Genomic DNA, 25499 nt, shown 5'->3' on the forward strand with positions numbered 1-25499 from the left:
CGGAAAAAAAAAAAAAAAAAAAAAAAAAAAAAAAAAAAATCCAGAATTTAGAGAAGGTTAACAACATGCCCTGTCTATGTCCAAGTCTCTAGAGAGGTAAGAATTGTGATTTGCAAACAATATACTCCTTGCCTCAGAGGCTTCAAGAGCACATCAAGGGGCAGCCTAGGTGTCATCTGTGAAACTTACATGATCTGTATGAAATCACTCACCTCGTCAAATTCTTCTCCAAATCCTACAGGTTTTGAAATGGCTGTTGAAATCTCTTCTGCAAGTTCTTGCTGGTCAGCAATGTCTTGCATTAACTCATCGACTTTATCGATGTCCCTTTAAATAAGATGGACAGATGTCATATAGATTGATCGGTTCATGTAAAGAGGGTCTGCAGGGCTGGCTGGTTAGCTCAGTTGGTTAGAGCATAGTGTTGTAACACCAAGGTCAAGAGTTCAGATCCCCATATAGGCCAGCCGCAAAAAAAAAAAAGGGTCTGCAAGTCTGCAAGGCAGGAGCAGGAGCAGAAAAAAAAACCACCCCATATAATCAACTTCCCAGCTTTACCTCCTAAAATTACCCCCTGCAAGGAATCACTTGTCCTTACTGCCTTCTTCCTCACCTTTAAAATAGAGAATCACAAAATCAAAGGGATGGAAATGTCCCTAAAATATTACCTAGTCCAACACCCTAAGGAAATAAAGCTTATTTAGCAAAGTTAGGTGGCACAGCCAAGGTCCCACATGCAAATTCATAAGCATGTCAGATGAGACCCTGGGCCAGTAGCTCTTCAAGCCCAAGGCAACTCTGTACAGGGGGAGGTAAAATCACAAATCACAAGATACAGCCTGACAGACCTTCCCAGCAACTCAAATCCACTTACCGCTCCTCTACTAGGCCTCAAAGGAAAGGCAAGTATGCAGAATTTGTTTCGATACACTGTCAATCATACAGTCAATACAATATGTACACATATAACTTCAAAGCATGTATAGAGTTTACTGAGATGTGCTCTGTGCTAGGTATCTGGGAGAACACAGAAATGCAGCAGATGGGGACCTCACTGAAGCAGCTCAGTCCAGTGAACATCCACCCTCAGACAACACCTCACTTATTTGAAGACTACTTTCCCTGTGTCTTCACATTTCTAGAGCAAACTAGAAATCTAGGGATCAGCAAACCTCTATAAAGAACCAGTTAGTAAACATTTTAGAATTTGTAGGCCATACACTGTTGCAAATACTCAAACCTGCTGTGCAGCACAAAAGCAGCAATAGCAAATAAGTAAATTAATGGGCATGACCGTGTTTCAATAAAACTTTATCTACAAAAATAGGTGGCAGGCCCACAGGCTGCATTTTGCCAACCCTTGTTCTAGAGCACAGCCAAGTACCCAAAAGGAAACAAAAAAGGCACCCCCAAATATACGCTGCCAAGTCCAAACATTACAACCAATGCAGAATTTTGGTCACAGGAGAAATCCTCACTTGGAGCCTCGTTACCCTGGCCTTTGGTTACAACTGTAACAAGTTCAGTTGTGTAGTTTCTTAAGCCACTGCCCATGAGAAGTAGCCACACAGAGGAGGAAGGATCGCTGAGAGCAAGAACATCTTCAACATGATAGCCACAGCCCAAGGGCGAGGGAGGAGACAGAAAATTCCATCAAAAACAGACGTAAGAACAGAGAGCTCCAAAGCCCTCAGACATACCACACATTCCATGACTCCTGACATCAGGAAAAAGTCATGAACACTGATTCAAATCCCAGCTCTATGCAAGGTCACCCATAACCCAGGGCAAGTCCCTCTATGGGACATGGCTTCCCCATCTTGATAATCAGAGGCCTGGGAAAGAAGACCTTCTAAGAACCTTTCCAGCTTGAAACTATGCTCATCACAATAACCCTGAAATTACTCAGAAAATAGTTCTTTTCATTTCATGAGATCAACTTCCAAAGGCAGCAGGGTATATAATCAATTTTAGAAGGAGTTCCAAAAAATAATGCAAATTAAAACAAACTCAGGTGCTTGAATGGACAAGTCAAGGGGTCCACACAAGGGGCCCCAGGCACGAGGCATTCCAGGGCCAGGACTGCCCTGCCGTGCAGGCCCTTCCCTCCACCAGCGAGGGGACACATACATGTTGTCGTGGGCAGCTTTCATGGCCTTGGCGGCATAGCCCATGTTCTTGAGCACCTCGGTGTTGGTGTTGGCATTCTCCAGGGCCTCCCGTTGGAACTCGATGGTTGATAATGTGCCATCAATCTGCGCCAGCTGCTTCTCATACCTCTTCTTGCGCTTCAGGGCCTGGAGGGCTGCTGCATGGTGGGTAAACAAGGTTTCAGAGAGGCCAGATACTGGGTGATGACCTAGAGTTCATTTGAGTCTTCTCCCTAGTCATACCGAATGCACCTCACTTACTGCTTCCACTGTAACAGAGGGTTAAGAATCTCTTCCACACAAAGAACACATTCAATTTTCTAAGAAAACTACACAAAATTCACATACATCAAAATGCAGCCAGTAAACAAGCACACGAGCACAAGTTTACACTCTCTAGTAACTACACACACACACAAATCAGAGCATGGACAGGCACCCAGAGAAAAAATGTGCTATAAGGTCAAACTGTCTTGGTCTCAAACTCCAGCTCACAGACTTAATCTGAGTTATTTAGGTACATTGTGAGTAGTACATGAGATAGTATATGTAAACACCTAACATATTAAACACAGTGGACACACACACACAAAAAAGCACACAGCTCTAATTATTATAAAGCAACTTTAAAATACCATTTTAGGCCAACTAAACTATGAAAATAATATATAATGACTATACCAAATACTAGATCAGTTGGGTTAAAATGCTACCTTACATAAAGCCAACATTCTGTAAATTGTTACGCTTCTGAAAAGTAATATGGCAACACACAGCAACAGACACAGTGATGTTCCTGTTCTCTGACCAAATTATTTCCTCTGGAAATTTATTCAAAGCAAAAAGCCCCATGCCTGAAGATGGCTACTACAGTATTCTCTATCATGGAAAACACAACTAAACTAAAAGAAAGACAGAATTCCTGGACATGGACAAATGTCAAGTCTGACCATTTAGTCAAGTCAATGACATCATCTATTTTAGCCTCCTGGCATGTTATAGCTATAGAGATCACCTTGTTTTAAGTTCCAATCAAGGCAAACAATTTGACCGAGGTGAATTTACGGCAGAGCTGGGACCAAAGCCACTTCTCTCTACTCAAAACCCAGGCTTCCTCCCTCTTACTTTCTCAGTTCCCCTCGTTACACTGAAAATTATCTTTAGCACACATCTTAGATGGGCAACAAAGCAGGAAGAATGCTCAGCACACACATGGACAGGGCAGGGCCAGAAAGCTGCCCAGCCCCTGCCTTGGGTCTAGACAGCACTAGCCTCACATATACACATATGCGCCCATGCACGCTCCCCAACGTCCCCCAAGCTCCAGACCAGAGCCATCTCCTGTAGGATGGAGGTCACAATCTCCTTCCCTAATGGAGTTGTAGTTTTTCCACATGTCACATGAATAGGTCCCATGTTCCTTCCACTCACACTCCCTATTAGCCTAGGATTCCATCCTGAGAACCACTCGCCAAGGGAAAACTTGCCAAGCTTGGCCTGCATGTACAGTCCACGATCCCTCTAAAAGCAGCAGATAAAATAACCAGGAGATATTCTCACAGCCAAAGGATAGGGGAGGCTAAAGAGAACTTGCAAAAAATGTGAAAAACAACGAAATATGCCTCAGTAAAATCTGAAAAGCCAAGTCTCCCTTGATTCTGATGCGAATGGCCAGAACAGCCCATGACTTCAAGAAATCTATCCTACAGTCACGCCATAGGGTCCCAAAGACCCTTACTGAACACCCTCACCTTGTGATAGCACTAAGTCATGCACACTACATAAATACCTCACAACGACAACCTTGTAAGGTAAGAATGACTACCCCTGGGCCGGCCCAGTGGCGCACTCGGTAGAGTGCAGCGCTTGGGAGCGCGGCGGCGCTCCCACCGAGGGTTCGGATCCCATATAGAGACCAGTCCGCTCACTGGTTGAGCGCGGTGTGGGCACGACACTGAGGGTTGCAATTCCGTTGCCGGTCGCAGTACAGGCGCAACACCAAGGGTTGCGATCCCGTTACCGGTCACGAAAAAAGACAAAAAGGAAAAAAAAAAAAAAAGAATGACTACCCCTTTTAGTAAATGAGGTTCTGAAAGATTATGTAACTCAGCCCAGGTCACCAGGTGGTAACCAGCAGAGGGGATTTAAGGCAAGTGTGGAACTCCTTGATCTGGAGGGGTCATCCAGTATAGCACAGAGTGTCCAAGGGACCTTAGGAACACAGGAGTGCAAATCCAGCCATTCCTTTGCTTAAAAATGCTCAATAGCTTTCTTTGCCCACAGGACAAAGCCTCCACAAGGTTTAATGTAGCCTGCAAGGTCCTGCAGGGGCAAAGGACTGAAATTCTCTCCACAAGCCCAAAGTCTGAATAACCACCTTTGCCACAGACAGTCAAGGCAAGGGACTGAAATTCTCTCCACAAAGCCACAAAGTCTGAATAACCACTTTTGCCACAGACAATCATGGCAGAGGAGAGTCCTGTACGTGCCCAGGGGTGTGGGGCTGCTGACCTGCTTCCTCTGTGACTTCGGTGCTGTGTTACTTTTCCACAGAAAAGTGATCCAGACATGCCCTTGTCACAAGTGATTCTCATGCCTTCTCAGGCCAGACACCAATGTCCCACAGGTAACTCTTTCCTAGCTTCCCCCGGTAGCTGTCCCCATCACCCACAGCCCAGCCCAGCATATAACAACTTGTCCACCACTCAAGATTCACCAAGGCATTCTGAGAGCCTGCTGCACAGTAAGCAAGCAAGGTGACAGTCCTGTCTACCTCCTCATTTCATTTAATCCTGCAGCATCCAGTCATGTGGTGGAGACCCAGACTCCACACTAAAAAGGTGACAGAGACCGGACAGGTAAAGCAGCTCACCCAAGTCATCCTGCTGCGAAGTGAGAAGGGGAGGGCTCAGCCCAACCCCCAGCCCTCCACCCTTCCCCACCACAGGCTCAGAATGATGGCAAGTGACTCCGGGACAGTTCTCATGAACGAACACTGAGGTGACAGATCTGCTTTGCTTTTCAGTGTCCTGAGTGTGACAGGAGCTTGATAAAATGTTCATGAAACTGATTTTATATAGTCAGCTACATTCTGATTTTTAAAACTAAGGTTAGTTCCTTTCTAATGTCAGATTTAGAACTGTTTTATCTTTTTCTCTAATACAGTGACTCCTTGTATGCCAATCTCTGATCTGCATCTCCACTTCTAAAATCTCTCAAATAATAAATCATCTGGAAGCAAATACCCAAATATACTAGAGAGGTAAGCAAGAGACCCCCTTCACCATAAATGAAATATGTTTATATCGTTCATCCTTGCAGACGAACATCTAGCACAACTGATACACAGGAAGTGCTTAATGTCCATTACATTGAATCTGCAATTTCATCTGTTTTATAAGGTTTTCATATATTCTATCCAGGGTTCTTCATACGAGGTGTGCCCATATTTTATTGCTGTGCACCTCTGACTCAGAGGAGAAATGGTACTATCTTGCTGAAACAGGGGCCAGGGAAATCATTTGGCAGGCTCCTCTCCCTGCATTCCTCCTGGCCCACACAAAATAGAAACTTTTGCAAGTACCTTGCTGCAAAGTGCCTTGTTTCATATAAAACAGGAACGTCTGCAAGTCTCAGGTGTGCCCTCTGAGACTGGGGAAAAGTCCCAAGCAAACAGCCTGGCCCCCCGGGGCTCCTCTCCTGCCTGCAGGGTTCGCACAGCCTCCTCCCCTCCATGCAGTCAACTCTCCAGGATGGTGTCTACTGGGGACTGCTGATTTTTTTCTACAACGATCTAACTTCTGTGTTTATCAACTAGTTGAAAACTCCAAATTAATTTCACCCTCAGAAGCCTCCAAACATGGTTCATGAGTAAAGTAACCTTGAAAATAGACATGGGGTCAGCATCTGGGCTGTGAGAATAGGTGACAACATTAATATTCACAGCACTTGAACCACTCCGCATCTTACAAACATGTGGCACCATGGTGGAGCATAACATAAGGCAAACTAAAGGCTTAGAGGAACCAGAGTGCTTTGACAAGTAAAATGCCACTCTTCCTGAACAGTTACACTTAAAGTAAAACTTCCTCATCCCAACTTTATTTCCAACCACAGAAATTTGCTTCTATATGTAGCCAAAGTCCAAAAAGCCAAGCCCAATGTTTACATAAATACAATTACTGGGTAATCGAGGAACTGTTCATCTAAACCAGATATTCAAAGAAGAGGTGTCTAAAAAAATCCCTTTACTGCCAAAGAACCCTCAGTATCATTTATAAAAACAGTGGCTTTAACAACGGAGATCTAACCCAGGCCAATAGAAGTTTAAGGGGCTGCTTTTAGATGGAAAAAAAGTCTTTGGAATCTCCATATTTAATTATGCCTTTGCCGGTTCCAAGAGAGTAATTACAGCAGCAATTACAGAATCTAATAACTAGCTTTATTGGCTCTGAAAGCTGAAGCAAAAACAACTCCAACCATGTTGAAATAAACATTGGTCTCCAGACAGATGCTTCATTAGACTCTCCAAACAGCTATTTGGAGGAAAGATACAGAAGAGATACCCCAAGAAACAGAAAGACTTGTTGAAAAGACGTTCTCCCAGGATGAGAAAGCAAGGCACCTGTTAGTGACTACCAAAACCATTTTCAGAGAACTCATCAGTTCAATGCAACTAGACAGGACATTCCTTTCTCCTAGGCAAAGGCAAACTTGACTCGTCTTTGAAAAGTTGCTGAGGAGGGCAAGTCTGCCTGCCCCCGATTGGGGGCATTCAGTACAGGGGCAAATAGCCAGGGCATCTCAATAGATGCAAAGAAGCCATAACCATACACTCATTACTGGTATAGTGAAATTCAGACATGGGGGGACAGAGGGTCCAGTAATATGCTCTCCCTAAATGAATGACGTCTATAGTCCTTTCAAAGACCCAAGAGTCTACATTTGAAGTCATCTAACAAAAGGTACAGGGCTGGGAGGGAAGAAGAGGGCTGCTTCCTTCCCGCTCTCAGTGTGAATGACATGGCAAACACAAACACTCCAGAGGACACTTACACACAAATGCAACACCAGGACTCCACCCTAAGTGAGAACTGTGAAGAACCCTCAGCAGCTTGGTCCTGGCAGGGCTACTGGCAGGCAGGGAGCCTGCTGGGGGCAGGCACTCCAATGCCCCTTGCTTGTTCTGCCCATGAATAAATCTCAAACGTTCAGGGTACCCTCAGCCAGGAGGACCATACTTGGCCCTCAAGCTACTAGTTGCTTTTGCTAGACAGCAGAAGGAGTGGGGTTGGGGGTGTCATTTGTCATCTGTCCTGAGTGTGTGGGTGAGAAAAGACCCAAAGTCAAAACAACAGTTAACCACCAGTGTCAAAGAAGCCCATACTCCTGTAGAGATGATTATTAGAAATCATCACAAGGCATCACAGATCCCACCAAACCTTGACCAAATAGAAGTTACAATCTTAACATCAAGAGCAGAGGGAGGTTGGGGCCGGCCCGGTGGTGCACTGGATAGTGCGCCGCTTGGGAAGCGCGGCAGCGCTCCCGCCCGAGGGTTCGGATCCCACATACAGACCGGTTCCCGCTCACTGGCTGAGCGAGGCGCGGGGGCGCCACCGAGGGTTGCGATCCCGTTGCCGGTCCCCGGTCCGGTACGGGGGCAACACTGAGGGTTGCGATCCGTTGCCAGACACGGAAAAAAGACAAAAGACAAAAAAAAAAAAAAAAAACAAAAACAACAAAAAAAACAACAAAAAAAAAAAAAAAAAAAAAAAAAAAAAAAAAAGAGCAGAGGGAGGTTGAAGGACTCTCAAAGATACCGAAGTCCAACCCCTCTCATTAGATAACTGAGAAAAATGATGCCCAGAAAATGTGGCACAACCTGCTAGGACCCCGAAGCAAGGCAGAGGAAAAAAATCAGGACTAGAACCTAGGTCTCCAGCTCAGGGATCTTTCTACCACTCAAGTCTGTAATTGCCAAATTAAATTGCTCTAAATAAGCCAGCAGTTCCTCCTGCCATAAGGAAAATCTGCCTAATGCTCTTTCATCCAATTTCCAAACCCTTCCCTTTGCAAACTCCATTTATTTATTTATTTATTTATTTATTTATTTTTATTTTTTTGTCCTTTTTGAGACTGGCCGCACCGCGCTCAGCCAGCGAGCACTGTGAGCACACCGGTCATCCCTATATAGGATCCGAACCCGTGGCGGGAGCGCTGCTGCGCCCCCAGCGTCGCACTCTCCCGAGTGCGCCACGGGCTCGGCCCTGCAAACTCCATTTAAAAGCTCATGCAGACACATGAAAGAACAGGAAAGCTAATTGCTTTCCTAAGTCCCCAGTCAGAAGAAAAAGAAAACAAGATGGAAAAGAGGTGCTAGTCTGCCTGGTTGCAAGGTACCTTCCTCAAATGAATGCTGTTGATCCTGCCTGTAGTTTCAGAAGGTGGGGGCAGGGCTGGGCTCTCGTTTCTTTACCCTGTGTAAAGGTGGTTGGGACAGTGTGGGCCTACAGGACCTAGAGAAAGTTCTCAGAAACCAAAATGCACCTTGGAAGCCCAAAAAGAGGCTGTTTTGTGTTTATCATTGCTCAGTGTCCTAGGTTCACCTGCAGGACAGAGGCCTCATCCTGCAAAAGCTTTGGAATGCTGTCCCTGACATTGCTGTATTTATTCCCACACAGCTGGAGAGTTCAGACTATAGGTGCACACAGCATTTTTCAGAGCAGCCTCCTTCTCTGTGATGTATCTCCGTTTCCCTTAATTTGCTCTCCATGGCCTGGAGCTAACGTGCTCCATTTAGAGATGGCAAAATAAGTACTTGTGTGTGACCAGGAAATCAGAATCTGAAACCCTGCTGACTTCATCAGCAAACACACAGGGAGTACAGTACTCACTGCAAGGGAAAATTCTAGAGAGAAAGAAAGAAGCCCCTTATCTGTTTAACAGGGACAAAGATGAAAGAAATAAGCCCCACAATCAACAACCTAACAGAATATCAAACTGCTCCCAAATCATTTAAGCAGCATATACAAAGTGTGTTTTATAAAAGGTATGATAAAATACCTCCACAGTCAAACAAGCTTAGAACATGCTGGATCACATAAAATTACAACGGTCATTTAGGGAGTCCAGTTCTCCAGCTGTGGTTTCAGCTCTGCCATCAAGTAACCCTAGGCAAATTATTTAATCTCATTAATCCTCGTGATAATAAGAACACCCACCTCATAGGGTTCCCGTGATGATTAAAATGAGGTATGTATGTGAAGTACCTGGCACACGGCCTTACATGCAGTAAGTTCTCAGTAAATGCTGTTCAAAGGGATTATTAACTGCAGGACTTCTCAGAGCCTATTTCCATAGAAAGAGAACACCCACACACCCCAACTCAGCACACACACACAAAAGATAAAAAAACCAACAACACACAAACACCAACATCTGCAAAACAAAGTTTGGGAAAAACCAATTTAAGGCCACCTAGATCATTTAGTCAACTCCAGCTTCATCAACCCTGCCCTTGGTTGATGTCTACCAGCACTGGGCCACAGTGAACAGAATATGAGGCTTTGTGCCAGAAGATCGGGTCACAATCCTGGCCCTGATGCTGGGTGTCAGGTAAGTTATTTCACTTGTCTGAATGTGTTTCATCAGATGCAAAATGGGGGTGATGTCACTACCCCACGAATGTATGAGATAATCTCTACGAAAACATTCAATGAATGTAAGCATTCTCTCCGCCTTGCCTATTCCTTCCCCCCTTGGCCTCTCTTTACTTGCCTGTCTTGGGGCTCAGATAACGGTACCCCAAAGTGAGGCCTCAGAAGCAGCCTCAGAAGCAAAGTCTAATTCTGACCTTCTCTTGCCCTCCTGTCTCTCACCCTCTATCCTCCCCTGAGGCAAGTCATAGAAACCAGAATTCCTCTTCCTCAAGGCAGGTCACACAGAAACCAGAACCCCTTTTTAAAAAAGCCAGCCATCAAGCCTAAAAAATATTACTCTAACCTTTTCCCACCTTTTTATGTAACAGCTGGCCATAAAGAAATTAAGACCCTCATTCCAGAGGGTCCTGCCACATACCCAGGAGGAAGGAATGCTGCCAAGAAGAAAATGAACAGACAGGCCTTGCTGAGTTTCCCCACTCGGTCTATTAGCATTAGGTCATACCTCTTCTGTCTAATCATAATTTCTACACAGCTACCCATTCTTCACTGAACCTAAGCCCAAAAGTGGATAGTTTTCCCTATATCTTTGGGTCTTCATTCTGAAGGTTTCCATGTCATGTAAAACTATGATCAAATATGGGCCGGCCTGTGGCTCACTCAGGAGAGTGCGGTGCTGATAACACCAAGGCCACAGGTTCGGATCCCATATAGGGATGGCCGGTTAGCTCACTGGTTGAGCGTGGTACTGACAACACCAAGTCAAGGGTTAAGATCCCCTTACCGGTCATCTTTAAAAAAAAAAAAAAAAAAAAACAACTATGATCAAATAAATGTGTCATGCTTTTCTCTTGTTAACCCACCTTTGTTACAGGGGTGTTGGTCGTGACCATTATGATGGAGAGAAAAGGGATCACGCCCTTTCTGCCCTTACACCTGTGTCCAACATTATCTTTCTGTCCCTGTCCTGTCCCATCTCCTAGCCCAGTGTGTCTCTCCACAAAAGAGTATACAGCTGCAGCATGATGGAGAAAAAGATAATATATAACAGCAGCTAACATTTATGAGGGGCTTCCTGGGTGCCAGGCACCGTGACTGGTACTTTACATACTCACTGGCTCTTCCCAACAATCCTATGAATATGAAGTAGGAACTGTTATTGTCCCACTTGAAAAATCAGGATACTGAGGCTCAAAGAGCCTACAATATCCTACCTACCTACCCAAGTCTACAGTTAGGCAGTGGCTAGCCTGGGAGCAAAGACAGGTTGCCTACTTGCAAAGGACATGTTCTTTATGCAGGAACATCTACCCAGCACCAAGCAGGCAGCTGGGGCTGCTTCTGCCTGGGACCGGAGATCTGAGAGCTTCTGGGGCCTTTCCCACCCCACAGATTCCACAAACTAGAAGTCTGGCACCAAAGGCATCCAAGGGGGCAGCTCAGTCTCCCCCTAAATTCTCCAATAACTGGTAATCCATGACGGTAGACAGTAAAAGACTCTGACGAGAAAAAAAACATTTTTTTTAGTAATTTTTAAATTGGTTAAAAGCACATATAATAAAATCCAACCATTTAATCACCCCCTCTACACTTAGGTTAACAATTCTACATACCTGGGGAGTTTGCAGTGAGTTTTTTTCTGTGTTTTAAAGAATATCTTCCTCCTTCATGCCTGTTCTTTGTCTTCCCTAAACCATAAGCTCCTCAAGAGTAGAACCTTCATCTCCCACATGTGCCCCTAACAGCACTGAAATAGCGAGAAGGGAGGGGTGGCCCTTTCATTTCACCCATTAGTGCCCTCTGTCCTCTCACCCCATCACGGCCTCCAGATCTTTACCAGGACCTAAAATGTCCTTCCCTCTATATTCTAAAAGGCCCAGGGACCATAGCTACAAGAACTTGGTAAGGTTTCCCAAACTTCTATAATTTGCTCACTTTTTTCTCTGTGTTAACTCCCATTGGGAGTCCTAGAATTTTATTTTATTTTTTATTTATTTATTTTTCAAAGATGACCAGTAAGGGGATCTTAACCCTTGATTTGGTGTTGTCAGCACCATGCTCTCCCAAGTAAGCTAACCGGCCATCCCTATAAGGGATCCGAACCCATGGCCTTGGTGTTATCAGCACCACACTCTCTCAAGTGAGCCACGGGCCAGCCCTGGATTCCTAGAATTTTAAAACCAAACAGTGCAGGGGCTTTTTATTATCAGGGACAGTGAGCCTGGGACCTCCCCTGTGACTACTCCTGGAGGGAGGTGGCAAAGACCAAGAGTAAGCAGCAGATTGTTCCAGCGGGAGTGGCCCAGGCCATAAAGAAGAAGAGAAAATAGCCAACGGGAGTCCAGCCTACAAAAGGGAACAGTGCAAAGGCCTATGTGGCTGCCTCCTCCTGCTCCCAAAAGGGCAGCTGATGGCGTCCCACGGCTCTGCTGCAGCTGGGTTCCATTGTGGGAGGAATAGGAGGTGTTTCACTTCCTAGACACAGCAGGCAGTCAGGGAGTAGTAGATCTTGGTGATAAGAATAACTTAGGGCCAGGATGGGGAACTGGGATCTTAGGAGGGCAAGTGACCTGCGCTTGTTTAATGAGAGCCATAGTCAGCCTGTGCTCTGGAATCCAAGGTCAAGGTTCTTTCCTGTACACCAGCCAGGCTGCAGAATTTCATTTAAACAGCTATCAGAGGTGAAAACCGGGCACCTGTGTAGCCCACAGATATGTCTTGTTTCATGTCTTAACTAAGACATATCATAATATGTTAATTACAACATTACATATTTCACAGAAAAAGCCAAATTTTTGGCTTCCTTTGAGCCCACACTGCCACCTGGCAACAATCCACTGGAGCTGAGTAGCAGCCATCCCTTTCAGAAGGGGAGCATTCTTTCCAGTTCACCTAAGAGCCCACCACTGCTCCTCATCTTCTCCCTGGCCATATTACTCATCTACATGTCCTGACCAGTCCTATAACACCTGACATTAATTTTAATCTGAGGAGGGGGGTGGGGAGGAGGAGAAGGACTGGACTAACAAGTACAAAACTATGCTACCCACCCCAAGTGACTCACATGCATATACTGAAACAACACACTATACCCCACAAAAATAAATATAAATAAAATTACATTTTAGATCTGGAAGAAAATGCCAAAAGTTATCTGGTACAATATCTTGCCTTCAGGCAGTTAAGGTTATGTCTAATTTAAAGATAAGCAACCAAAGTCACAAAGGTTCAACAACTTGCTCGAGGTCACAAAATCAGAGGTAATGGATAAAGAGGAATCCAAGCCAGATGCCCTGAACAGACAATGCTCCTTCCACTATTCCAGGTGAAATGTCTCTAGATAGAACCTGCAACATGGGTCCTGTGATCCTGGATCTGGCTTCTAGTTCCAACTCTGCCATGACCAAATTATGTTACCAAGCAAGTCCCCTAACTTCTTAGGGCCTTGGACTCCTTATCAAGGACATGGGCAGGGTGGATTAGATGTCTCTAAGTCTTCTTCCAGCTCTAAGAGTATATGAACCCATATAGCTATGAGATTTCCAGTAACTGGACTGAAACAAGCACAAAAGGCTTTTTCTGGTTGACCCTGTGTGTGATCCTGAAAATATAATTAACATCCATATACTCCATTTCCTGAGTATTTCACATAATCAAGTTTTTCCTGTCCAATGAAATTAGCAGCCCCTCTTTTATTTGAACTGGTTTCATAAAGTGAGTTACAAAGATCAGAGACTCCCTCTGGCCTCTGAATTCAGCTGCTCCAGCTGGGCAGAGGAAGTCAGCATTCTGATCCAATGTCAGCCACAAATGTCACTCAGGGAGAAGAGGTAACTGTAGTTAAAAGGCAAAGATTATTCAATTGGGTTTAAAAAAATCCCAACTATATACTGCCTACAAGAAACACTTTAATTATAAAGACAAGTAGGCTAAAAATAAAAGGATTGGAAAAGATATACCATGGTTACACTAATCAAAAGAAAGTGAGAGTGGATATACTAATTAATATATCAAAGTAGATTTCAGAGCAAAGAATATTACCAGGGACAAAAAAGGTCATTTCATAATGATAAAGGTGTTTAATTTATCAGGAAGCTATAACAACTGCAAATATTTGTACACATAATAACAGAGTTTTCAAATACAAGACGCAAAAACGGATAGAATTTCAAGGAGAAACAGACAAATCCACGATTACAGTCAGATTTCAATACCACTCTCTCAGCAAACGACCAGCAGAATATTCATTCTGTTCATTTGCACATGGAACGTTTACCAAAATGGTCCATATTCTGGACCATAATACAAGTCTCAATAATTTTAAAGGGTTCAAGCCATACAAAGTGTGTTCTCTGACCACAATGGAATTAAATTAGAAATCTTAAACAGAAGAACTCTGAAAAATCCCTCAATATTTGGATACAAAATAGCATACTTTTAAATAAACCATAGGTTTATTTAAAAAGAAGAAAGGAAACAGGAAATTAGAAAGTATTTTGAACTCGGGCCAGCCCGGTGGCGCACTCGGTAGAGTGCGGCGCTTGGGAGCGTGGCGGTGCTCCCGCCGATCCCGTTGCCGTCGGTCGCGGTACGGGCGCAACACCGAGGGTTGCGATCCCGTTACCGGTCACGAAAAAAGACAAAAAGGAAAAAAAAGAAAGTATTTTGAACTCGGGCCAGCCCGGTGGCGCACTCGGTAGAGTGCGGCGCTTGGGAGCGTGGCGGTGCTCCCGCCGATCCCGTTGCCGTCGGTCGCGGTACGGGCGCAACACCGAGTGTTGCGATCCCGTTACCGGTCACGAAAAAAGACAAAAAGGAAAAAAAAGAAAGTATTTTGAACTGACTGAAAACGAAAACACAACATCTCAAAATCTGTGAGATGCCATTAATAGAGGACTTAGGGGAACTAAACGCATATACTAGAGAAGAAGAAAGATCTCAAATCAACCTCACCTTCTACCTTAAGTAGCTAGGGAAAAAAAAAAAAGAGCAAATGAAATCCAAAATAAGTAGAAGAAAGGAAATAAAGATCAAAGTGAAAAACTCAATAAAACAGAAATCAGAAATAAGAGAGGGGCTGTCCAGTTAGCTCACTCGGTTGAGGGAGATGTTGATAACACCACAGTCACTGGTTCAGATACCCTTAGGGGTCAGCCACCAAAGAAAACAAAACAAAGCAAAAAAAAAAAAAAAAAGAAAAAGAAAGAAACAATGGAGAAGGTCAATGAAATAAAAATCTGGTTCTTAGAGAAGATCAATAAAATTGAACTTCTAGCCAGACTGATCAGGCAAAAAAGAATATAAGTATCAGGAATTACACATGTTATATCACTAGATTCCACAGATATTAAAAGGATAAAAAAGGAATATTATGAACAACTTCATGCCAATAAATTTAACAACCTAGATGAAATGGACAAATTCCTTGAATGACCGAAATCCATGCTACTCCTACTATATCAGGAATTATACCCTGCTCATGACACTTTGCTAGGGAACTAGTAACTAAAATGATACAAACCCAAGGCTGAAAGAGTTCACAGACCAGCAGAGAGATGGACAATGTAATATAATGACAGAGGTAACCACGAGGCACTGTGGGGACCTAGAGGAGGGGAATGTAACCTTTGGAGCAATCACAGATTTTAAAGGATCATAAGAGACAGCTAGGAGGGACATATCCCAAGCAGGAAGAACAGAGAGGCATGAGAGAATGGGGGCAAGAGCAAGGAAAGATAAAAGCGGAAGAGAGAAACTCAAGAACGGACTTGTCTGTCTGGTTAAGGAGGTGATGGACTTTATCCCAGGGTTAGTGGGAAGCTATTGAAAGACTCTAAGCAGGCCAGGAACGTGATCAGATTTGCATTTCAGAAAGATCCCTCTGGCCGCTGTGGGGAGAAAGGGGCTGACAACCACTGCAATAATCCACTAAGTTGTGACTTCAAGGGCCTGAACCAAGGCCACAGCAGAGGGGCTGACCTGGAGAGGATGAACTTCAGACACCAAGAGGGAAGACTCCATGGACCTGTATCACCTGTTTGAATGTGCAGGGGAAGGAAAATGAGAGGGAGCCAGGAATGACTTCCAGATCCCTGGCCGGTGCAACTAGGTGGTAGAGATGCTATTTCTCAGAGAGACCAATGACTTGGAGAAGAGAAGATGGGGTGGGGAGGGAGAAACAATTCTTACAGGTCTTTCTGTGGGGCTGTGGGCTTCAAAATTCAAATTAGCACTTGAAATGTAAATTAACATTCTCTAAATCCATATGATGAAGATGGAGTTCAGGGACTTCTGAGTGGGTCAAATTTCTAAATCACTTCTTTCAAAACTATAAAGAGCACAGGATTCCAAGGTAACCTAATTGCTACCACTTACGTACGTGTATATTGGGAGAATATACAGGTATAAGTTTGTAATTGCTGAGACTATCTCTGGGCCTTGTAATTGGTCGTCTCTGGGAAGGGCACAGAATGGCTGGGGTAGGGAAGACACTTTTAAAACTATGTACCATTTAAATGATTATATAAATCAAAATTTAAAAAAAAGAACAGCCAATTTATTCCCCATCCCCAGATAGGCAGTTATATTTAAAGCAGCACACAGAACCACCTAACTGTGCCCAGCACTGGAGCTATGGTCTGGTCCTATCTACGGAACGAGGGCACTGATTGAGCTCTTCCCCCCACCCACCAAGTCCCAGGCAGGATGCACTTAGCCAGGCTTGCTCGAGGTGGCCAGATTCTTGGCTGGGACAGAGGGGAAACAGCCTGCCCTTGGTTTCCGTTCCCAGGCTGGGATGCACTGTTTCTTTTCCGACTGGCTTTTCTTCCTCTGCTTCCAGCTGAATCCATGCCAACAAGAGCCCCCTTCTGCCTAAGCAAGCATGAGAGCACCCTGGCAACTGAGATGACAACAGAGGTCTGGGGAGGTTTGTAAGGAAGTGGGGAGAGAGTGGAATGCCAACAGAAAAACACTTACAGCGTGTGCAATTGTTAGAAGAGCAGAGCAACAGGGAAAACCAAACCAGCCTTTTTTCCTTTTGGAATCAAAGAGACATGATGAGGGTTTGCAGAGACAAATCATCCTCCCTGCCCAAATGGCAGCAAGGGACAAAGGGCAAAAGGAGTCACAGGAAGCTGGTTCTCTTCTGGGAAAAGGTAGTCTTGCCTTGGTCCATAAAAAAATGGGGCACAGAACCTCAGAGTCTTGGAAACCTACGGCATATCTCTTTTTCACACTTCATGCAATTTAACTAGAATGTGAGCTCCTAGGAGCAGAAACAGTGTTCTACTCATCTCGGCATCCTTGGTACACAGTAAGTGCTCAGTGAGGGATGGACAGCTAGACACTTTCTTATTTGTACAGACAGGGAAACAAAGGCCTGGGGAGGTACGATCACAGAGCCAGTGCCCAGGAAAGCCTTGTGGGCCCAGGACCAGAACCCAGATATCCTGCCTTCCCCATAGCCTTGTTGGGGCTGAGAAAGAAGATATGAGCAGGAGGAGTGCCTTTACCACTGAGGAAGAGAAAAGTAAGGGGCAATTCTTTTCCTACGCCTTTGCAAACGACCCTGCCTTCCTGGCCCTTGGGTGGAGTAGGCGTGTGATCCAAGCTGAGCCACAAACACCCTCCCCTTGATTATGGTGATTGATCTAGTCATGAGACATGACCTCAGCAGCCAATCAGAATCCCTCTCTGGAATTTTTCTAACAGAGCTAGGAGAGAAATGGGGGTGGAAAGAGGCACAGACTTACACCCCCCCCCCGGGGGCAACCAAAGCTATAAACCAGTGGCCTGCAGCCATGGCCCAGACTCATGAGGAAGTCAGTACAAATGAAGTCAACTGCAGAGATACCAGCTCAACCCTGCCCTTTCCCAGAGTCATGTGAGTCAATAAATCCCCTTCCAGCAGGTTAAGATGGTATGAGCTGGCATTCTATCACCTGCAACTAAAGGACTGCAGTTAGCAAGTAATGGAGCCTGAATGCAAGCCCAGTTTGTCCGACTCGAGGGCCCTTATTACTATTATATTCTCATTTTACAGATGGGGACACAGGCTCAGAGATGTCAAATAGCTAATCTTAATGGCAGAAAACAAACTTGAGTAGTGTTTTGTTCAAGAGTAAAAACAGATCAGGCACAATGTGAATGTATTTAATGCCACAGAACTGTACCCTTAAAAATGGTTAAAATGGAAATTTTTATGTTACGTATATCTTACCACAATTAAAAACAAAAACACATTGGTTCATGAATTTGCTATCTGACCTTCCCTGCTGAATACTGTAGCTTTTAACAATGTATGTAAGAAAAATAAAACTAGAGGACTAACTCCAAACTGTACAGAATTACCAGAAACTGAAACTGAGAGAAAATAACCTCTGTTCCCTTGAACAAGTCACAACAGTACTAGATTACAATCTAATTGTTTAGAAATGAATGTAAAAAAAGAAATGTCAGAAAGCAGGCTTCCTACACCAAGGAAAACAATATCTCAAAGGTCCTAAAATAGCCAATTAGAAAACAAAAAGATAAGGAGTGCTATGGACTGAATTGTGTCTCCCCAGAATACATATGTTGAGGCCAGCCTCACATGTGACTGTATTTGGAGATGTGGCCTTTAGGTAGTAACTAAGGCTAAATGAGGTCATATGGGTGGGGCCCTAATCTGATAGGACTAGTGGCCTTATAAGAATAGAGATCTCTCTCTCTTTCTACCCACCTCCCATAACACTCACACATGCCAAGGAAAGGCCATGTGAAGACACAGAAAGAAGACAGCTGGTTGTCTGCAAGCCAGGAAGAGAGCCTTCACGAGAAACCGAATCACCAAGCACCTTGACTTCCAGTCTCCAACTATGAAAAAATAAATTTCTGTTATTTAAACCTCCCAGTCTATGGTATTTTGTTATGGCAGCCTGAGCTAACTAATACAAGGAAGATAAGCACTGAGGATTACCCAGCCATTCAAAATCCTTAGTCCAGGGCTGGCCAGTTAGCTCACTTATTTAGAGCATGGTACTGATAACACCAAGGTCAAAAATTTGGATCCTGGTATGGCCAGCCGCCAAAAAAAACAAACAAACCCACAAAATCTTTAATCCTGGCCATAATATCCCTCATACCCTCTTGCTGTGGGGCTCCCAGGGACCTACCTCAGATGACTGACAGCCTCAGCATTCACCCTGCCTCCCCACTCTAGCCTCCCCCTCCTCGGGACCTTGCTTTTCCTGGCTCCAAATGCTGGGAGGAACCATCCAATGTTCCTGTCACTCCACTCATCCTCCTCCTTGCCACCATCCTCTCCCAGCCAAGCTTCCTTCCAAATCCTGCTGATCACTCCTCCAGAACGTCTTCATGAGCCACCAACGTGAGAGATGATTCTGGTTCAAGCTCTGCTGCCAGCCAGATCTGATCAAATCAAAGTCTTAGTTTCCTACTCTGTAAAATAGGGTAAGAGAATGGACCCAGATGATCTCTCAAGTCACTTATTATTTCCAAAACACAGTAACTCATTTCATTAGAACCTGAACAAGGTTCAGCCAGGCTAAGCCATCACCCTTCTTCCTTTCCTATCTACAGTCTACACATGTACACACATACCAAGATGCGGCTCTGTAATGTTCGGATGTCCTAGGTTGTTATCTCTTCACGCTGGCTCTACCTCAGGCAATGGTCTTAACTACCTCCGAAACCTCTTTCTTTGAAGAAAAAGATTGCCATGCATCTACTTTGGATATGGCCTCCATCCCTCCTAACAACCCTTAAAAGCCATATGCCTTTATTAGCAATTTTAAAAAGTTGTTTCTCATTTATGCAAAGGATCAGAAAAGAACTTCTTGGGTCTGTTTTCACTTAAGAAAGAGAAAATCCTATGTTTTAAACTATTTGACCAAAGGGGGCAGAAATTCAGACCAAAATTCACTCAGAAGATTTGTTGTCTTAGTCTTAAGACCCAAGACCAAAGGGAAGTCTGTTACTTAGAGCCTGGGGGCCTGACAAGGGCAGGAAGTGCCTCTTGTTTTTGCTTTCTCCATGCTGCCCAGTCCGCTCCTGTTTCCCAAAGGAGAAGGCAAACTGGGTCTACACCTCTCCAAGTACCCAATGTGGCTGAGAAGTGGCTTATAAAATCTTAATCTGGCCCCTTTCCTGTTTACAAACACTTAGAGGACCAGGGAAAATTCTGTGCCTACATAAACACACACACCCTCTCCTCTCCCAGCAAGAGGCAGCGTCTTTCCTCCAAGCTTCTCACACAGCCCTTCTCACTTTCTCCCTTGGATTCTAGTCATAATTCCTGATGGGTTGTGAGCCCCAGACAGAGGCCAACAATTCCTAATTTCTGTACTCCCAGAACACCTAGCAGTGTGCCCTGTACTGAAGGTGTTTGGGAAACATGTTAGATAAGTAACAGAAGGATAAAAGGCCTCTGAGAGTCTTAAAGGAGCCAGAGTAAACAAACACTGCTCTTTTCTCAAGTCCTGAGCTGCTACAAAAATCATCAAGACAGCTGGGGTGCTGAAAATGTTCTATATTTTGATCTGGGTGGTGGTTACACAGGGACATACATCTGTTAAAATTCATTGAGCTATACATTTAAGATTTGTCTGCTTTACTGTAAGTTATACTGCAATAAAAAGAAAAAAAAAAAAACAAGCAGCACCAAAAATTGCTATTTATTTATTTATTTATTTTTTGTCTTTTTCCGTGTCCGGCAACGGATCGCAACCCTCAGTGTCGCCCCCGTACCGGACCGGGACTGGCAACGGGATCGCAACCCTCGGTGTTGCTCCCGCGCCTCGCTCAGCCAGTGAGCGGGAACCGGTCTGTATGTGGGATCCGAACGCTCGGCGGGAGCGCCGGCCGCGCTTCCCAAGCGGCGCACTATAGCAGTGCGCCACCGGGCCGGCCCCAAAAATTGCTATTTATATACCAATTTTTTCTTAAGTCTCTTTATAGACTTCTTAATCCTCTCCAGAGTCAGTAAAACAGACTAAAAGTAGGAATTATTCTGATCCTTTGCAGAGGAACCTGTGATAAAGAGAAAGACAGTGCCTTATTCAGCCTGGTCACACAGAGTCAGAAATGTAGGAGCAACAAGACCCTGGGGTTTGTGATCCTCCACCCAGGCTGTGCCAGCCTGCCAAACCACTGACAGCCAGATATAATTCAAAAGAAAACAACCCCCTAAAATAGCAACTGTTTGCTACATCTCTCCTGTTAGCCGGCTTTCTGCATGGCAACTTTAACTTCCTTTTCAAAACCATTCTGGCAGGGTTGGGAACATGCCACTACAGCATCTGCTGAGAATCAGTGAGGCAGCAGAAAAACTCACTGGAATGAGGAAATAGGAGCCATATGCTCCAATCCCAGCTTTGCCTTCAATGAATGAGCTGTGTCACTTTTAACAGGTCTCCTAACTTCTCTGGGCCTGGGATTCCCCTCTGTATGGGCAAGATGAGCTCTTAAGCTGTGTGATTTATCCAGAGCTGCTTAGGAGATAGGAATGTACTATGCAAGTTAATAAAAGGGAGAGAGCTGTTTTAATGTTACTAGTATGGACTTGAGGTTTTAAAGGCCCTAATTTAGAACCAGGTGGATAAATGTTTTCCATATTCCTAAGAGGCTTAGCTGCTCATGATGGAGCCAGGACTTACACTAAGCCCACAAGGCCTTTGCAGAAAAGCCCGCTCTCCTCCCAGCACTCCCAACATCATTAGTTGCTTCTTCACTCTCCATCCTAAAGAGCAGATTTAATTAAAATGACTCAAGTCAGGCCAGCGCTCAGCAACTGGTTCCTTTCTTTGTTACTCTCACATAGGAGACAAGTCCCCTATATCCTGTGACCCCAAAGGTGGGTCAGTGGCAAAGTCAAGTTCCTGCCACACATATGCAACCCCAGTGTGCTTAATGGTCACTTAATGGTCACCAGGTTTCTGTCCAGCAGGGCTTGAACATGCTCAACCCCAGCAGAAAGTTGTGCCTCTCATTTGCCAAAGGCTGGCAGTAAAGTCAGAGGCAGGCTACTGATCGAAACAAGGCTCAGATGCCAGGACAGAAGCCCTCCAGCATCTGTGCTGCTCAGGGGAGCTGCTAAAAACCATTAATCAGCTCTGGCCTCTGAACCAGGGAATCAAAATGGAAAAATGTCCAGCACCTTCTACAAAAACAGCCTGTGGCTACTGTCAACTTTTACAATGAGCAGGGATGTACCCAAGCTGTTAACAGAAAATGAATGGTGAGCTGCTCCATCTTTTTATGCAGCAAAACTGCTGGGAGCAACACCTGGTTCTCTGGAGGGTTACTGTATAATATGGCACTTGTTGGCTCAGAGAATGTTAGAGCAGGAAGGAATCTTAGCACTCATTTAATCCATTCTTATGTAGTTGTTAAGAAAACAAGGCCAGAGATGGGAAGGCACTTGCCCAAAGACACGCGGTGACAGAGTCAGAACTAAGAACTTGGTTGCACGGCATCTCAAAGACCTAGGGCCCTGCTTCACCATTTTGGGTGATGGAGTGAGCACCCAGGGACAGAAAAGCGAACAGAAGGCCAGGAGCTAAGAAAAAGGGGTTGAGGGGTATGTGGGAAGAGTTAGTTCTCAGACTTTTGTGAATGGGATTGTAGATAGAGTCTGGACTGAACTTAAATTTATGACCTCAGAAATACAGGTCACTGCCATCAGCCAAGAGAAGTAACTAGCTCTCTCTAAGATCAAAGATAAACATTAAGGGAAGATTAAATAATCCCAAAATCATGACTAATTGAGTGAGCCAACCAGGCAGCCTGGAGTGAAACATACAATATAAGACAGCAAAGGTGGGCTGGCCAGTTAGCTTAGTTGGTTAGAGCACAGTCTTATAACAACAAGGTCACGGATTCAGATCCCCATACCAGCCAGCCGCTAAAAAAAAAAAAGAAAAAGACAGCCAAGGACCTGATCAATAAATGAGGCTGGGTCAAGCTAATTTGAGCAGGGAGGATTTGCCTGCTTACCTTTGGCATGTAAACTGAGATATTCTCAGAGCAGAGGAAAACTTGTTCTGTCTTACCCAGCTGCCCAGGATATGCTGGGCTTCAAATAAAGCAAAAGAGGAACTGGGGAGAAGTAACAAGAGAAAGGGTAATGACCCATAGGACCTTCCTTATCAGGGAAAAGCCCCTCTGCCCACCTCATTCCTTCAGGCAACAATGGATAGAAAGCCTACCAATGGGAAACTTCACCAGGGTGCTGCAGGGAGATGGCTGCTGGTCTGCAGCAAACTGCTCTCTAGAAACAGAAAATGTCCATTTCGTAAGTGCCTCACTAAACCCAAACACAAATTCTTCAGCTTGGCAACCAGGGCCTCCTCTGGGAAGCCACAGCCAAAACCCTCACCCCACCTGAGCCACCACCACTGCCCCTCACCCACACCCCATAATCTCTCATCTCTGCCACATACACACACAGCATATATTAATCTTTGTACCTTGGATCCCACAATCTCCTCTGCCTGGAATTGTCCTACCCCCTTGCTCTGTTCCAAATCCCATTATCTGTCAAGTCCCAGCTCAGAACCCCTCCCCTCCCTGGCGCTGTCTCAGAGTCTCTCAGTTGTAATTCATTTCTCCTTCTGTCCTCCTCCTACCATACTCTGACTAAATACCAGTGATGCTGTGTCTTACCTTAGAGACTGTTGTGCACTGTCTGCCTTTCTCCCCAGCCCTCACCAGACTGGAAGCTCCTGGAAGGTTAAGAACTCTATGTCCCACAGAGTCCCTTCAAATGGAGTGTTTTACAGTGAACACTTAAAATGTTTGCTGAATTGGGTGGAACTTAATCTTTTTCCTCTTCCATATCATCTGACAGAAACAAATAGACCCATCCTGGGATGTAAACCAGAAGTCCCAGCTCCTAAACCTGGGAGGAGCTGGCTTTTTTTCGGGGACCATTTGTGTGCCCTGGCCTCTCTGTTTATCTTTGCAATAAGAATAATGGTTCTTGTCAGAGAAGCTGACTGCTTTGAGATGAGAGGCTCTGGAAACACAGATTCTCAAGTTCAAGGCCATTACGGTAAACTCCCCTTGGACCCATGCACCATTTACCAACTAATGCTAGAAACTTAAAAGCTTGTTTCCAGCCAAATGTCTCTTCTTTTATCACAAATGCCCTAGTGTATAGCTGTTGAGAGAAATGCACTGAGGACTCTGGGTAGTCTGTTGAATTTTATTTCCACAGAGTGTAGAGATTTCCATCTCAAGTGTGGAGAGAGTCCACAGTTTCAGGAAAAGCCCGGAGTTTCATGCAAGCTGTTCTCTTGAGTCTCGTGGCATAATGCATCAATTGGTTCCCAATCTGTGGTTTGTGAGCCCATGGGGTTCACAGTTATCACTCCAGTGCTCTGTGAATATGCCTGCCTGTGCACTAAATGATGAATGTACCACACAATAATAAAAACAACAACCACGTGATCACTCCTACCACTTATGTTAGACACAGTCCTATGACAAAGACACAGAACAGTGGGTAGTTAGTAAATATGGTGCTGAAAGGAATTATGTATCTGTATCTTCTCAATTAACAGGTACTAAAAGTATAGCTATTATCACATAACCATTCCTGACATTTTTTGGAATTGGAAAAGGGTCTTCCAATCTGAAAAGACTATGGACCTCTGGGTTGATGAAAGAGCCCTGTGTGGGAGGGATTCAAGTCTGAGTCCCAGCCCTAGCCAGACTCCCAGAAAGCAGAGCCAGGTGGCCCTGAGCTAAATCTCTAGATCTTGGTTTCCTGAACAGAACAACAAAACGGTAGGATTAAAAATACTCCAACAAGTCCCCTCAGCTCTGCTTTTTATGATCCCCTCATCCTTAGACCATCCTCTAAAGCTCTAGAGCTGTACCTGCAAGTGGCTTGACAATTGCTGCTCCCCCTCCCCCACCCAGGAGACATTTAGCAATATTTGGAGACATTTTAATTGTCACAATTAGAGGAGGGGCTGCTATGAACATCTAGTGGGTAGAGGCCAAAGATGCTACTAAATATCCTATAATACACAGGACAGCCCTCCACAACAAAGAGCTACCCAGTCCAAAATGTCAATAGTGCCCAAGGTTAAGCAACACTGCTCTAGAGGACACAGATTACTGTGAGAAAAGATGGAAAATAGGCTGGAAAAAGCACAATGCTGATGGCATAGCAGACTATGAAGAATGAATACAAGTGAATAAAGGCTATCAAACCATTCTAGAATGTATTAACGGTCTGCTCAATTCTCTCTGGCACAAGTCTCACTGTGCATAAAATGATCCAGTCACTCTAAGGACCCCCACCCTAACCTGTCCTCCTCAAACTGATCGCACGCTCTACTGACACACAGGTTTGCTGGAGCTGCCAGGGGAATCTGAATTTGAGCATTAATAGTAAGGAACAGCATCGTGTGGTAGGAAAGCACTAGACTTGGAGCCTAAAGAAGGGCTCCAAGGGCTGGCTGGTGGCTGGCTCACTTGGGAGAGTGTGGTGCTGATAACACCAAGGCCATGGGTTCAGATCCCCATATAGGGATGGCCAGTTAGCTCACTTGGGAGAGCGTGGTACTGACAACACCAAGTCAAAGGTTAAGATCCCCTTACTGGTCATCTTTTAAAAAAAAAAAAAAAATTTTTAAAAAAAAAAAAAAAAAGGAGGGCTCCAGCCTTGGTTCTGCCT

At 44.7% G+C, this 25499-nt stretch overlaps 1 protein-coding gene across 1 annotated transcript in view; it reads right to left on the reverse strand.

Annotated features, from left to right (window-relative positions):
* The window catches only part of CHMP4B (charged multivesicular body protein 4B), a 39054-nt gene that overhangs the window by 3084 nt on the left and 10471 nt on the right, over positions 1-25499 (reverse strand). The window contains exons 2-3 of the mRNA XM_008568194.1: positions 2131-2308; positions 213-327 (exon numbers count right to left, since the gene is read on the reverse strand). Coding sequence (XP_008566416.1) covers positions 213-327; positions 2131-2308 — 293 coding nt within the window. The remainder of the gene's footprint in view (positions 1-212; positions 328-2130; positions 2309-25499) is intronic.

Source organism: Galeopterus variegatus, unplaced genomic scaffold (assembly GCF_000696425.1).
Source record: "Galeopterus variegatus unplaced genomic scaffold, G_variegatus-3.0.2 Scaffold386, whole genome shotgun sequence".
NCBI lineage: Eukaryota > Metazoa > Chordata > Mammalia > Dermoptera > Cynocephalidae > Galeopterus > Galeopterus variegatus.